Raw genomic sequence first — 14,658 nt, 5'->3', positions numbered from 1 at the left:
AAGACTGTACTCATTCATCCACCATTCATGGTTGAAATATTATCGAATATCGAGAAAAATAAATGAGTGAATTTACTTTTGGCTTTTCCATGGCCTGCAGTGGATTATTTGCAGTCAGATTATTCATAGATGAATTAAAAAATGTTCAAACGTCACGTCAAATGTTTTGTTGTGTTTGTTTTCACCAGTATTTTATTGTATTTTATTATTTTTTAAATATTTTTATATAACTCATATTGAAAATACAACAAGAAATATGAATATAAAATAAAAATGCAGTCAATGCTATTTAATTTTTATTGTAATTTTGCAGAAGTAATATCGTGGTAGGTTACATTATAATTCAGTAAAACCAATTTCTTTTGTACTGTACCACGCTGCTGTCCGCCCAGTCCACAAGGTGCCGCTATTGCGCCGTGAACATTTTAACCGACCTCGCCGTTTCCTCTCAAGAAGAAGAAAATATGACTACAACGAGCTTTATGCTAACTGGTTTTTGTCCCGATGACGCTATGTAGTGCAATCAAGAAACCACTTACACTGCTTTGATTGACTACGTATCGATATACAATACACACGCAGTCAAATACTGGATCTAGTACCACAGTAAACCAACGAAGGAACGGTGAGTCACGAGAACGTGCACCTCGCTAGTATTAGCTTGCTAATCAATAGAGGCTAACTTTGGCTCACATTGGAGCAATTATTTAGCTCAACAAATACTGGCCTGGAAAACACACCCAACTTGTTATTGAAATGGAATCAAGCAAGTGGGATTCACATTAATGTTGTTTTGCATTGATCGTCAGAGCAGATATGACGGAGTCGAGCGTGTTTTGTTCGTTGGGTCGGCCCTGTGGCTAACGCTCACATGTAAACAAAAATACGAGCTGCAAAGGAAAGTGGCATCGCCTGCATTAGTTTGTCCAAAAGGGCGACAAAAAGGTTATTCCGTTGTTTTTTGGGGGGGGGGGGGGGTGAAAGCGCACATCTTAAGTATTTTGGAAATGTTGACATTTTTAGAGTTTTAGGTTCACTCATTATTAAGGAAACATCTTAATTAATTTTGTTGTGGGGGGGGGCTATCCATTTATGTTTTTTTTTCATACAAACCTTGTTGCAAACAACAATATACAGGAACACTATAAAATATAACAGTCCACATAAAGCATATAAATAAAGAAATCGGGGAGAAACGTCTTGAGTGTTTTCCCTTAATATAAACTGCAGGATTTGCAGTTTTCTGTTCCTAAAGGTTTTGGGGTTCATAGAATTTATGTCGTACCCTAGCAAACTCTATTTGATCCAAATTAGACATCAGACCATTTCTAAAGTGCATTTTCACCGGGGGTTCAAATTTGAAATCGATAAAATGAAGCAAGTGAGTCCAAAAAATCCAAGCATAAACACAATCCCAAAACAGATGGAATATTGTTTCCGCTCCATTTGCGTAGTAGGATCACAGTGAGATGATGTTAATTTCATATTGCAGAAGTTTCATCTTGACAGTGTTGTCTATTTACATCTATCATACATTTCAACTGAATTTCTGAAAGAACCCGCTTGCACAACGCTAATTAATGTACTTCAGTGATATCAAGCATCTCATTGTCCATATTTGGAAGCAGCCTAAATCCAAACTGAAGATATTCTATTCGTTGTGTTTTTGGGAGGGGTTTTTTCGCTGTCATGACATACAATACATCCACGTTTTGCTGTCTCCTGTATCACTTGAATCTAGCAGTGTTAATAAATGCTTATAGCCCATCCCATAGTTTGTTAAAATATCTACTTTATCTCTGCATATGAAGTGATCGTTCGCTGAGAAGGCAAACACATGTCGTGTACGTCTGACTTGTGTTCTGTTTGAGCAGATGCAAGCGGTTGAGCCTGGTGTGCCAATGGCGGTAGCAAGTTCACACAGCCGCTCAGAAGACGAAGAGTCGCTTGTCATAAAAGATGTAAAAAGGACGGCGACGCAAGCATTTGGCAGTGGCGTTCCCAAACGCAGAAGTTCCTCCAGGTTACTTTCAATCTATTGTTGTGTTCTGGCTCGGTCCTCATATTCCGTTCGTAATAAGTAAAGATGTAGATGTGTTGCATCTTGTGCCTCGTGATAGTCTAGTGTACTGAATCTACTGTGTCAATGTTGTCCAACGACACCCGCAGATCGATAAAGAGGAAGAAGTTTGACGATGAACTGGTGGAAAGCAGCCTCGTCAAATCAACGAGTCGCGTTAAAGGTCCTGCTCTCATGGAGCCTTTACGCTGCTCGGGTAGTGAGCCTTCTTCCAGCGAGAAAAAGAAGGTAAAGAGAAATAGCGGGAGTGGAAAAACAGATGTGAAACTTTGATTTTAATTCTAATCTTTTTTTTTTTTTTTTTTTTTTTTTTTTTAAACCTCATGTCTTTTCAGGTGGCCAAATCCGGACCGTCTTTGACGCCGCCTCTCACAATGCTAATGCATTCTACGTCGATCACCAAAAGAGTCAAAAAAAGTAAACAACCGCTCCACATGACAAAAGACTTGGGTCGCTGGAAGCCGACAGATGACCTGCTGCTTATTAATGCCGTGCTGCAGGTGAGTTTCAAACCTTAATGTAGTTCGTTTTTATTGAACATTTACACGCAGCACATTATAACAAATCATTATTACAATTATTGTCTTTTTCCTTTTATCAAAGTGCAGATTGAATGTTTAACAGTTACGATGATACTGTTTGCCGAGCAAATAGGGAGGCTAAATTCGATCTCATTAGTCCCAAAAATGAAAGTAAATTAAATTAAAATAGATTGTGTAGATGGAATGAAGTGTCAATATCCTGGATGTGAATATATGGTTATAATTCTGCAGACAACAGACCTCACATCTGTCCATTTGGGCGTCAAGTTCAGCTGCCGCTTCACTCTGAGAGAAATTAAAGAGCGGTGGTACTCACTGCTCTACGATCCCGTCATCTCAAAGTAAGACGCCGGGCGGGTGGGCGGGCAGCGTATTGTCCTTCAGCCGTGCTGACATATTCCACCCTTGGCTTTCCTCTTCCTCCCCCGCGGTCGTGGCCGTTCAGACTTGCTTGGCAGGCGATGCGGCAGCTTCATCCCGAAGCCGTCGCGGCGATACAAAGTAAAGCTCTTTTCAGCCAGGCTGAGGAAGTACTACTGGCCAAGATTGGCTCGGTCAGTGAACGCCATTCTCTTATCATTGCCTCACTATTGTCATATTATAATGGCATCAGCTGTGTGTTTCTTTGTTTTGTCATCACACAGACGAGTCAGCCCAAATTAGACACATTCCAGGATCTTCTGAGTAAACACCCGAGTGTTTTTCACCAGTCACGAACCCCCAAAAGTCTGCTGCTCCACTGGCAGCTTCTGAAGCAGTACTACTTACTGGATGACCAGAGTGGTGAGTCGGCCCAAACATCCAAACCAAATATTGTCTCCTCACTATCGTCACACAAACAAGTAAACTTAATAGACTTTACTTGAGAGATTTGACTACATATTGACTTATAATATTGTTTAGATATCATTTTCCTTTAATTGATTGTGGACAGGATCCACTCGGTTCCATTCACTGCGTTTGTCAACATTTGAAATGATTCAACTCCCTCGGTGTCAATCCAGTTGACATAGCAATTGTTTGTTTTTGCAAACGGAACTTTAATAAAACAACAGAGATACATTTTGCTGTAAATATTCGCATACATATTTGTTGTGAGACAGCCCTGTGAGCCACTGGTTAGCTCGTCGACTTCACACTGCAGAGGTTCCGGGTTCCATTCCGGCTCCGGGCTGCCTGTGTGGGGTTGGCATGTACACCTCCGTCCCACGGGTTTTCTCCGGGTACTCCGGTTTCCTCCCACATTCCAAAAACATGCATGGCAGGCTGATTGAACACTCCAAATTGTCCATAGGTGTTGGTGAGAGAGCGCGGATGGTTGCTCGTCTCTATGTGCCCTGCGATTGGCTGGCAACCGGTTCAGGGTGTCCCCCACCTGCTGCCCAAAGACAGCTGGGACAGGTCCCAGCATGCCTCGCGACCCTCGTGAGGATAAAGCGGATCAGAAAATAGATGGATGGATATTTGTTGTGTGGTGAATAAGTGTGTTGTGTTGCAGTCCAGCCGCTCCCAAAGGGGGACCAAGTCCTGAACTTCTCTGACGCCGAGCAGATTGTTGATGATGGCAAGTTAAAGTAAGGCATGCTTCAATTTTGACTTCTGTGTTCATTTTGTGACTTGTGACAAAATTGAAATTTGAAAACAAATGAGAGCATTTTTCTATAGTTATTAGGGCAAAAGCTAAAGGCCTCTTGAAATCCCTTTTTAGAATTGTTCTTCCCAAAATCACTAGGTTTTTTTCTTTGGGGGGGGGGGGGGTTCATTATGCCCCAAAACTCCCAGATTATTGCAAAGTCGTGTGTCCTGGTGAAAATGAATGCGTTTTACACCTCTAATCCATTTGTCAACTTGTCTTCACATCCAGGGAGAGTAGAGATGAAGTATTGGAACACGGTAGGAGCGGTCAAAGTTTCATTTTGCATCATTACGGTCATTCCCCGGATTGAAAGAATGAAAAAAAATGCTATCCTTTTCCAGAACTGATGATATCTGATCGCCACCAAAAAAGGGAAATCAGGCAGTTGGAGCAAGAGTTGCCCCGCTGGCAGGTCCTTGTGGACAGTATCACAGGTAGAATGTTGCGCCCTTCATTATGACATGAGTCGATGAATCGATTTTATGGATTCATTTGAAACATGTTTGTCAGGATGATTTCCATATTTAAAAAGCGTATGCAGACATGCACTTTTTACCCAAACCACATGACTGTGAACTCAAAGGAGCTAGTTCAGAAAAGCACTGTGTTGCTAAATTCTGACTGTGCTAGCAGCTTTTTATTTTTAATTAAAAAAAAAAAAAAAAGAACAAGTGGCTTTTAATTTCTGGTAAGAAGCAGAGAACATAAATTGATTAAATTTCATTTTGGAAGGAAGGAGAAAAATAGCAGAAATCTTTTTTTTTTGTTTTTTTTTTTAAATGAAAATAAAAATTTCATTTTAATTCAAGTGCATATCACACAGCCCCACTTTGAAGTAAATGCCTCCATGTCAGATTTAGAATTTCACCCAAAAATATTGAATGCTTTTTTTTTTTTTACATTTACATTTACATTTTAATTTAATTTTATTTTTTACATTGTACTGCACCAAACTGCAACTGGGTGCAACAGGGATGAGCATGCCTGACTTTGACAACCAGACGCTGGCTGCTCTCAGAGGACGGATGGTACGCTACCTCATGAGATCCCGAGAGGTAGGTCAAACGCACTGCGACTAGTGTACCCTGAAGAGCTCATCAATTTGCACTCAAGTACCGTATGTTTCTTACATTCTCTTCATTTCTCCTCCCTCAGATTACGCTGGGCCGTGCAACCAAAGATAAACAGATCGATGTGGATCTGTCATTAGAGGGGCCCGCCTGGAAAATATCAAGAAAGCAAGGTGATTGAACATGATAAGGAGTTGGAAATCCCAACGCGTGAGGGGGAAATGACAGTTGATGTTTGCAGGAATCATTAAACTGAAGAATAACGGAGATTTCTTCATCGCCAATGAGGGCAGACGACCCATCTACATCGATGGCAGACCGGTCCTGTCGGGTAACAAGTGGAAACTAAACAACAACTCAGTGGTGGAGGTGCATCTCAAGGATATCAGACAAGTTATACAGTATGCCACGTATGGCGTTAACATACCGCATCTCTCTCTATAGATCGCGGGACTTCGCTTCGTGTTTCTAATCAATCTGGAACTCATCTCCCTCATCAAAGCTGAGGCAGCCAAGATGACACAACAGTGAACGCGCAACTCCATACTGTTTATACGTAGAAGTTCTTCTGACTTGGATTTCACAAGTCTGGTCTATGGATCCTTTCCGTGTTGTGCTGTATAGACGCCGTCATGTTGGGAGCCCTTTTTCCAGTTTCTGGGATATTTTATTTAAATTGTGTAGTGAATCTTTTCCACGTCAATAAACCGGTATACACACAAGTTAAATTTTCTGTCGTCTTTGTCACACTTTGCACATCATTAACTCAGAAGCTGACACATACGTGAAAAGAAAATATCTAAAACCTTGCATTCATCACACTGTCTTGACACATTTGTCATATCGCGATGTCACAGTAAATGAAGAACCAAATGAGGTATCTTGGAATTAAAACAGCAAGAACTGCAAAATTTAAAGCTATATATGGAGAAACCTACAATCCGAGAATAACATTGTTGATGCATAATATAAACTAAAAGGGGAACAAAAGGTGCAAGCGCAGCTCAACCAAAATTAAATAAGGGAAATTAACGCATCTCTTTTTTTTTACGTTATCATCTAAAAATAAAAAGAGGAATGCATTTTGTCATTTACAAGAGTTTTTTACGTGGACAGCATGAATTTATTTTTAAAAAGCCACCGATTGAATGGCAATATCCCTTTTTATTTCAGAAGCGCTACTGTTGGGAAATTTATGCTAAGACTAGACCGGCATGTTCTCCAGTCTATTAAAATACTAAAAAAATGTTTACATAACCACACTGTTTTTTAACAGTGTTTTGATTATCATGGTGGTCATTTGAGGCGGTGTGGAAGTGTGCAAATCGTATTTCGAGGTGTAAGTGCATTTATTTCATATTTCTTAAGAAAACGGTGATCCGATATAAACCTTGACGTGATAGGTAAAAAATTGATCAGTTTTGGATTTCGCAGCAAAAAGGAGTTAAAAACATTGTCAGGCCTAACCCTACAAAATGTGTTCCTCAGTGTTATTTATTTAGGGTGGTATGCTTCCTCTAGTGGTGTACAAAAATATTACTATCTGAGTACAGTTCAGTGATTTAACTTTTAAATCCAATTTAAATCCAATTAAATCCAATTTTCCCATATTTAAGCAGAGTGATAATGGTTAAACTGTGCATAATTGGATTGGATTGATTATTGCAATACTCTGGTTTACAATTATATCAGACGTACTTTTTGAAATTACTTGTGTCTGGTGAATGCTTGGAATTACATTGCTCCAGTGATTTAAAGGGCCACTAGAGTGGGTTGAACAAAATGATGTCAGCACGAAAATTGACCCCCTTAAAAGAGTGTGGTTTAAAAGTCGTTGTTTTTTTTATGGATTTTTCCAAAACAGATTGATTTTTCTGATTTAAAAAAAATACATAGCTAAATTGAGCTTGTTCGTGAAAAATGGACCAACTTTAATGTTGATCAGAATATTTTGGATCACATGATCAAATGTACACGAAATCAAAAATAGTTTTGAATTACAGCATTTCGCTACGAATGGTATTTATGCTCCGTTTTAAAACACTACATTTGTGATCTTGAACGTCTCTCGCCCGGTTGCAACTTTATCTGCTGCTGCTGCTGGGATCACATCACGTGTGTTGGGTATTTTTTTTGCGTTGCAGTGGCATAGCAGTAAATCTCAAGCGGGCGTCTGACAGCGCATAAGTAAGTTTATGTTTTTTTATTTACCCACAATGCACCCTTAAAACATCATACCAAGTCCTCTTTGTGGACAAATATTCACGGTCGGGTGTTTTCATGCGCCCTGGTCATCAGTTGCGAAGCTTGCTAACTGTTAGCAACGTTAGCCCTGAGGAGAACGTGCACATCTTGTTCTGTACAAACAACCCGTTGACAAACTCCAGAACCCAATACACAGTCCGTCCTTATAGTGTCAGCGTTTGCAGTTAATTTACTAACATATGAGTAGATATCTTATTGAGTTGGTTATTTGTTTAAAGAGTTTGTTTGTTTGTTTGTTGAACATATAAACAGATAACAGAAATTTGGCAGGGATAGTCATCATTCAGCACAATTTGCATGTTCAAAGGAAGTAGGAAGAAGTGAAAAACTTATCTAGTCCTACCCCTTGATCTTTGTGAACTTTAACTTGGTTGATATTAATATAATAATAGATCATTCATTTATATTATATATTAATAGATCAAAAATGTATCAAATAAATCTGCTCACCTGCAACTTATAATGGCGCATTGTAGTCACCTTCGTGCACAAAAGTTCGTTCAAGCTCAGCTGCTCAACATTTTCAGTTATTTGCTGTTGTATAGCCTATTCTCAAAATGCAAATGATCTGTTAACTTTATTTTCAAAGAATAGTTTGTTTTGTTATTGTTTGGTTGGTGTCTGATATGAAACTGCAACATTGCGCAATTTATTGGGCAGACTTGTTTAAGATCACACAGCGTAATTTGGGTGGCATTTTATTTAGTATTTTTATCTTTTTATTGTTGACAATATCTATAAATGTAGTTTCCTGCTCTTAATTGTGAATGCATACTTGATGGTTTTAAATGCTCCTGAAATTAAGTGCTGCTTGACGAGCCAATATTGTGTTAATGTATGTGACGTCACTGAAGCGTAAGGTTGAAATGCATGGCCCGCCACTGGATCTGAGTCATGTTTATTGGAAGCCGCCATTGCACTTGATTGTCACTTATCTTTCAGTTTAGTGCCCCAATCGCGTTTGATTGTTCTTTCAAGTTGTTTTAGCTGCCCGTGTGTCATTTCCTTCGCATGAGTCTTCCCAGAAATCTTGATATTAAATAATGTGAGTGTGTGTGAGTGTGAGTGTGTGTGTGTGTGGAGTGTAGGCGTGGACACACTAAATAATTTCCCCCCTATTAATTACTGTACTCTTACTGAGTGACGAAAAAAGACAAAAAATATCATTAGCCATTGTTTGACTTTCAACCTTTGTCTCTTCGCTAACACAGTGGAATTACTTTCGACCAAATTAGCTCACTTTAACTGGAAAAAAAAACACGTTACAAATGTGTGTTTGCTCAGATTAGACAGAACATTTTCAATGGTCGAAGATGTTGATTTAGAGGCCCGCACAAAATACAACATTAATATTCTTGGAACAGACAGAATAAAGAAAAAAATCTTAAATAAGATCACCAATCTATTGTGTCACTGTAGTTTTCATGAACCTCTATCGCCATTGAACTCTGTTATTATTATTTTATTAATTTTGTTTTAATGTTCAAGTTTAGTTCTGCTAATATTTCTTAAAGCTTTACACATTTGGGAAGGCGCTATCATTGTTGTTCGATACTGGCGCATCTCAAGAAAAGAAAAAAATTGCTTTCGGGCTGAATTGTAGTAGAAGTAGTCGGTATCAATACCTGCATGATCAGTGTTTACCAACAGAGCTCCTTTTTTGTGAGCTTTCTGCTGATTGGTGGGTTCGGGAGGAGGTGTCGAGTTGAAAGTTGCACTTTGGCATTTTGACAAGAATGTACCCGTAACACAAGCCTTGGAGTGAGCGTCTGCGTAAACACAGCATCAGGATAAAAATCAATGTCTGCACACATTAGCTTGCGCCTCATCCACAGTGACCGTCTGTGACATGGAAGGATGATAGGAAGTCGCATCTTTTCAAAATAAAACTGCAGCAGTTTAACGACACCCTCCGTTACTCATTCAGCAACGGGGAATTTATTGACTCAAAATATGACCTCCCGATTCACAGCACGTGTTGACGCTCTTTTTCATGTTTTATTTCATATTTGATCCAAATCTTCTCGTTGTGATCTTCCCTACAGACCATTAATGCAATGCTCGTGCTTCGACACTGTCACCGTCTAACGCGTTTCGGTCCGCTCAGCCCTCAAAGGTACTGTGTGGCTTTTCTCATCCCTCTTTGAATTGAACTGGGGTCCTCACGAGATTGTCTGTCTCAATTTTCGTAGACCCCAAGCGTCCTCTGCTGGAGCGTGGTGTTCGCTTCGTCTTGTGAGCAGCAGCAACAATAATGACAACAAGGAACAGAGATTGGAGCACCCTGGACACGCTCCAAACTTGCGACTCGCCTTTGCGGGTCTCCTGGCCGGGACGGGAGCTGTTCTGGCATATGGCCTCCACCATCACAAGGTCAGCTCTCTGTGCATCTTTGCGCAACGTAAGCTTAAGATTTCATGCGAAATAGTTGGGAAGACACGCTCGATTGTTTCATTTGATAAGCAATAGAGATCCAGCTGTGAAAGGAATAAATGGCACATTAAAAAGAACAAAATAATGTCCCTGCTGACTGCCTTAATTATTCTATGATGGAGGGCAAATATTACCAAAAATTTTAATTTAGCAAGAATAAAATTGTATATTTTTTAGATTAATACTTTCATGCAAGCTGATAACATGATAAGATGTCCACTGTAGTAACAATTGCCCATGAAAGGGTTAAAGTCGGAATTGGGGTAAAGTTGTACGTTTTTGAAACTAGTCACCAGTTTTGTTTTATTTTATTTACTTATTTATTTTTGTTAAATATTTTAGAAACTCAAGTGTTCGGTCAGAAAAACACGGCCAGGCCAGGCCGTGTTTTTGCAAACGGTGCAGCAGAAACCTGACTCGGCACATTAGTCAGTTTTCGACTCCCACTTTCAGTGACTCAGCTTGTTCCTCCTGAACTCAGCATCCCTGTCAGATCTCGGTCATCTCTCATATCTGCGTCAGGAAATTTGGACAACTACCTGTTTGGATAGTGTGGATGATTTCCAAACTGATGAGAAATGATTCAGTACAGAAGACATCATCGTGCTTTTTCAAGTCACCGTTCACAAAGCGGCTTTCGATGCCGCGCTTTGCGATTGATGACCCGTTGACAGCGTTGTTATCTCTGCTGTGCAGGCGGAGCAGGGCGACGTTGTGAGCGCTCAGCTGAAAGCGCAGCCCTCCCAGCTTCCCGTCTTCAGCCAAGAAGAGGTCACCAAGCATCGCACGCTGAAAGATGGCGTGTGGGTCACTTACAAAGGCGGCGTCTACGACATCACCGAGTTTGTCGCCGTGCACCCCGGCGGGGATAAAATCCTGCTGGCGGCAGGCGCGGCCCTCGAACCCTTTTGGGCGCTTTATGCAGTGCACAACCAGGAGCACGTGCTGGACATGCTCTCTGAATATAAGGTGTGAGGAACACAAGTGTCATGATGGGAAAAAAAAAAGATGCTCCCTTAGCTTGTCGCTCGACAATGTCGGCTTACAAAAGCACACTTTTGGGACTCACACAACAAATTAAACTTGTAAATCAAGGTGCTAATGCGCTGAGGAATGCTAACAGTGGAAGCGTTGTGCCTCCATTCGTCACATTCAACACCCGTCTCATTTGTGATTGTCTACGAGGTCGGCGAGTTGCGGGCGGAGGACCAGAAAAAGCAGCAGAGCGCGGCGTCGTCGGATCCGTACTCGTCCGACCCCGAGCGACATCCCGTGCTGCGCGTCAACAGCCTGAAGCCCTTCAACGCCGAGCCGCCTCCCGAGCTTCTCTCGGATAGCTACGTCACGCCCTCCGCCATCTTCTTCAAGAGGAACCACCTGCCCGTTCCGCGGGTGGACCCGGCGTCGTATGAGCTGCGGGTGGACGGGCTCCCCGGAGGTGGTCTCAAGCTGTCCTTGGAGGACTTAAAGAAGCGCTTCCCGAAGCACACGGTCACGGCCACGCTGCAGTGTGCGGGCAACCGGCGCTCCGAGATGAACACGGTCAAGCAGGTGAAGGGATTGAACTGGGGCATTTCGGCCATCAGTAACGCCACGTGGGCGGGCGCACGCCTTCGCGACGTGTTGCTGGCCGCCGGGTACGATCCGGATGCGGCGCGGTGGGCTCGCCACGTGCAGTTTGAGGGGCTGGATAAAGACGTGACGGGGACGACGTACGGCGCATCCATCCCTGTCAACAAAGCGACCGGCGAGGAAGGCGACGTCCTGCTGGCTTACGAGATGAACGGCGAGCCTCTCCCCCCCGACCACGGCTTCCCGGTGCGGGTAGTGGTGCCCGGAACAGTGGGGGCCCGTAACGTCAAGTGGCTGTCCAAGATCACGGTGAGCGCGGAGGAGAGCAGCAGCCACTGGCAGCAGAACGACTACAAGGGCTTCTCGCCCACCACCGACTGGGACACCGTCGACTTCAAGTCGGCTCCGGCCATCCAAGAGCTGCCCGTCCAGTCGGCCATCACCGTGCCGGCAGATGGCGCCGCGGTGCCCCGCGCAAGCGAAGAGGTGACCGTGAAGGGCTACGCGTGGAGCGGCGGCGGACGAGAAGTGGTGCGCGTGGACGTGTCCCTGGATGGAGGGAAGACGTGGCAAGTGGCCGAGCTGAGGAGCAGCGACGGGGGGCAAAGTCTCGAGCCTTCACCCCCGCCCGGGAGAGCCTGGGCCTGGAAGCTGTGGGAGCTCACGGCCCCTCTTCCCTCGGAGGCCCGCCAGCTGGAGATCGTCTGCAAGGCCGTGGACAACAGCTACAACATGCAGCCCGACACGGTCGCTCCCATCTGGAACCTGAGAGGGGTGCTGAGTAACGCCTGGCACAGGGTGAAGGTCAACATCGTCGACAGCGATGAATAGGTTTCATCGGACCGTTGTTTGATGACACCCCCCCCCCCCCAAACGACGTTTGACACGCTGCCAGTCTATGACGGTGCCAAATTGATCCGCTCATGCAGACTTCTTCTCTGGAATTTAGAAGTTTGAACAAGAATTGGGGTGACCAAGCCATGTCTGTGTAGAAAGTCATTTGAGCATTGATCAAATGTCTCTGATGTCCAGTCGAAGGTCCGTGTACTAACACGCTCTTTGTTTGCTCAAGCATAGGTGCCAAACTCAAGGCCCGGGGGCCATATCTGTCCTGAGAAAGCAAATTATGCGCATCGACGTCATGTTTCTTAACCTAAAATACCCAAATTGCAAATTGTCTTCATTTTTCAAAAAGTTGAGATATTGCGAGCATTTTTTTTGTTACCAATCCCCCCTTTGATCATGAATTGATCATGTGCAATCGATAGGAAAACAGCACGGTGCTGGTATAAATGAAGGAGATGTCCATTATTGTGTTAAAAAAAATCATAGGAATATTTAAGTTTAAAGTTTTACTTCGATCAAAGAATCTTGTCATATCGGAATTTGTTCATATGAATGAACAGTGAAAGGTGCTGACTGTGATCATTGTCATTGAAGACAAGGAATAAACAGATTGAAATTTGTACTTTCGTCACTGATGATTTATTTGCAGCGGATGGGGGGGGGGAGTTGCACTGTCAGTGCTTTATTCACTTTTTATTCAATTTAAATGTTTCTGTCACCATCTGTCTTGATTTAAGCTTTTTGCAGATGCTGGCTACACACTGATGCACTTATCCAAATCAGTATTGAGTGAGTGAAGAGACCATTTTTGCAGTTTCCCCAATAACGTTATGTGCTCCCAACCAGATGAGATAGCCAGTCACATGCTGGTGATACATTCTTTGGTTCTTACAAGCTCAACAAGATTTTGCTAAAACTAGACTTGCACTTTGCCCCCTGGAGGTGTCCCAAACACCAAAAGACAGGCAGGCAATTCACACCGAAGATCAGGAGCAAGGCGCTCACCTAAGTGCTTCTATGTAACGATGTGGATGTGGCTTCCGTGCGTGAAGGTTGTGAAAGCAAAATGAGGACATCGGAGAATTCCAGCCACATCCTGTTTTGGTTATTTTGGCTTCAGGCCTCGCGCATATCCCCTGATTTTCTTTGCACGCACACAGAATTGTGTAACCTCCTGCACACCACCATGTGTTATTCCTGATGTATCTCAAGACTGCCGTAGACACTTCGAAGCTCAGTATCACTCATGGCTTCCAAAAAAAAAAAAATCTCTGCCACGTATTCCAGAAAAAACGTCCTGTGGAGAAGTATTTTGACTGTTTTGTTGTCAACGTGTCCTCTCTGAATTCTCTGTGATCCAGGGCTTCCCAAACATTGGGGTACGCACAATAGATCAAAATGTCCCGAGTGCAGGATCTTTGGTTTTAGGGTTTTAAAAAAAAACGGACCCAATGAGTCATTCGTGAATAAACCTCGTGTCTGTTTATGCGCTACAGAGAATTGCTAGCCACTAAGACAAGAACAATAAAAAACACTTAAGGCGAAATAAAGAGGAAACCCATAAAATCAAACAAACATCTCCGTATTAAAATTGAGCCGTGTGTCTAGACATAAGTAGGGTCGCACAATTCGAGGAGTTGCATACATATTCCGTGGAAACGTGTTGATGTTAAATATATATATATTTTTTTAATCAAGGGAAAGGTGAAAACGGCTACTTAACATACTGTATGTCAAAAAAGTTGCTGGATCTGCATTGTATCAAAAGTTAAATGGTCGCTTCATTACATAGTTCAATGAAATGTGCGTTGCTTCAAGATTTTACTGCGGCTGCATTTTTGTAATTTTATTGCGGTTGATGATGTACATGAGTCAGGGGTCAGAGGTCAATCACAGTATTTCTTTTTGACATGAGCGGGCCTTCCTACCTCTCTGTTAATTGGACTTCTCTGTCAATAATGACCAAAAAAAATAAATTAAAGCAAAATCATCCATCCATCCATTTTCGCTTAAGTGCTGAAAACGGCTTTCTTTGACAATGCAAAGTTTCTGGGCCCCGGCCTACCTGTGTGGAGTTCACATATTCTCACCGTGGGTGGGTTTTCTCCGGGTATTCCGGTTGCCTCCCACATTTCAAAATGCGCTGGGTCAAATCATCAACTCAATGCACTTAGTATAAAAAAATAAATAAAAAACTTTTTGGACCCAACTCTT

The 14,658-nt window shown here is 42.5% G+C and overlaps 2 protein-coding genes across 2 annotated transcripts; both read left to right on the top strand.

The window, feature by feature from the left end:
• Positions 1–440: 440 nt before the first annotated feature.
• mcrs1 (microspherule protein 1) lies at positions 441–6,050 on the top strand. Its single transcript, XM_086117803.1, has 14 exons — positions 441–625; positions 1,875–2,023; positions 2,170–2,308; positions 2,416–2,580; positions 2,854–2,963; positions 3,068–3,176; positions 3,267–3,405; positions 4,121–4,196; positions 4,487–4,515; positions 4,600–4,692; positions 5,231–5,313; positions 5,414–5,501; positions 5,570–5,697; positions 5,773–6,050. The coding sequence occupies exons 2-14, from the start codon at positions 1,875–1,877 to the stop codon at positions 5,857–5,859; spliced, it is 1,395 nt and encodes a 464-aa protein (XP_085973929.1). The 5' UTR covers positions 441–625; the 3' UTR covers positions 5,860–6,050.
• Positions 6,051–7,172: 1,122 nt separating this feature from the next.
• On the top strand, positions 7,173–13,064 carry suox (sulfite oxidase). Its single transcript, XM_086118697.1, has 5 exons — positions 7,173–7,515; positions 9,639–9,709; positions 9,786–9,966; positions 10,723–10,995; positions 11,212–13,064. Exons 2-5 carry the CDS (start codon positions 9,651–9,653, stop codon positions 12,427–12,429), a joined length of 1,731 nt encoding a protein of 576 aa, XP_085974823.1. The 5' UTR covers positions 7,173–7,515; positions 9,639–9,650; the 3' UTR covers positions 12,430–13,064.
• Positions 13,065–14,658: the final 1,594 nt, after the last annotated feature.

This window comes from Hippocampus guttulatus, chromosome 8, assembly GCF_054856545.1.
Source record: "Hippocampus guttulatus isolate MCC_2025c chromosome 8, RoL_Hgut_1.0, whole genome shotgun sequence".
Classification (NCBI taxonomy): domain Eukaryota; kingdom Metazoa; phylum Chordata; class Actinopteri; order Syngnathiformes; family Syngnathidae; genus Hippocampus; species Hippocampus guttulatus.
The sequence above is the reverse complement of the archived record's forward strand: the minus strand, read 5'-3'. Positions and strand labels throughout refer to the sequence as shown.

Coding starts and splice junctions, on each gene's coding strand:
- mcrs1 (XM_086117803.1), top strand. CDS start 1,875: ATGCAAGCGGTTGAGCCTGGTGTGCCAATGGCGGTAGCAAGTTCACAC. Junction 2,581..2,853: donor TTATTAATGCCGTGCTGCAG/GTGAGTTTCAAA, acceptor ATAATTCTGCAG/ACAACAGACCTCACATCTGT. Junction 3,406..4,120: donor CTTACTGGATGACCAGAGTG/GTGAGTCGGCCC, acceptor GTTGTGTTGCAG/TCCAGCCGCTCCCAAAGGGG.
- suox (XM_086118697.1), top strand. CDS start 9,651: ATGCTCGTGCTTCGACACTGTCACCGTCTAACGCGTTTCGGTCCGCTC. Junction 9,967..10,722: donor ATGGCCTCCACCATCACAAG/GTCAGCTCTCTG, acceptor TCTGCTGTGCAG/GCGGAGCAGGGCGACGTTGT. Junction 10,996..11,211: donor ACATGCTCTCTGAATATAAG/GTGTGAGGAACA, acceptor ATTGTCTACGAG/GTCGGCGAGTTGCGGGCGGA.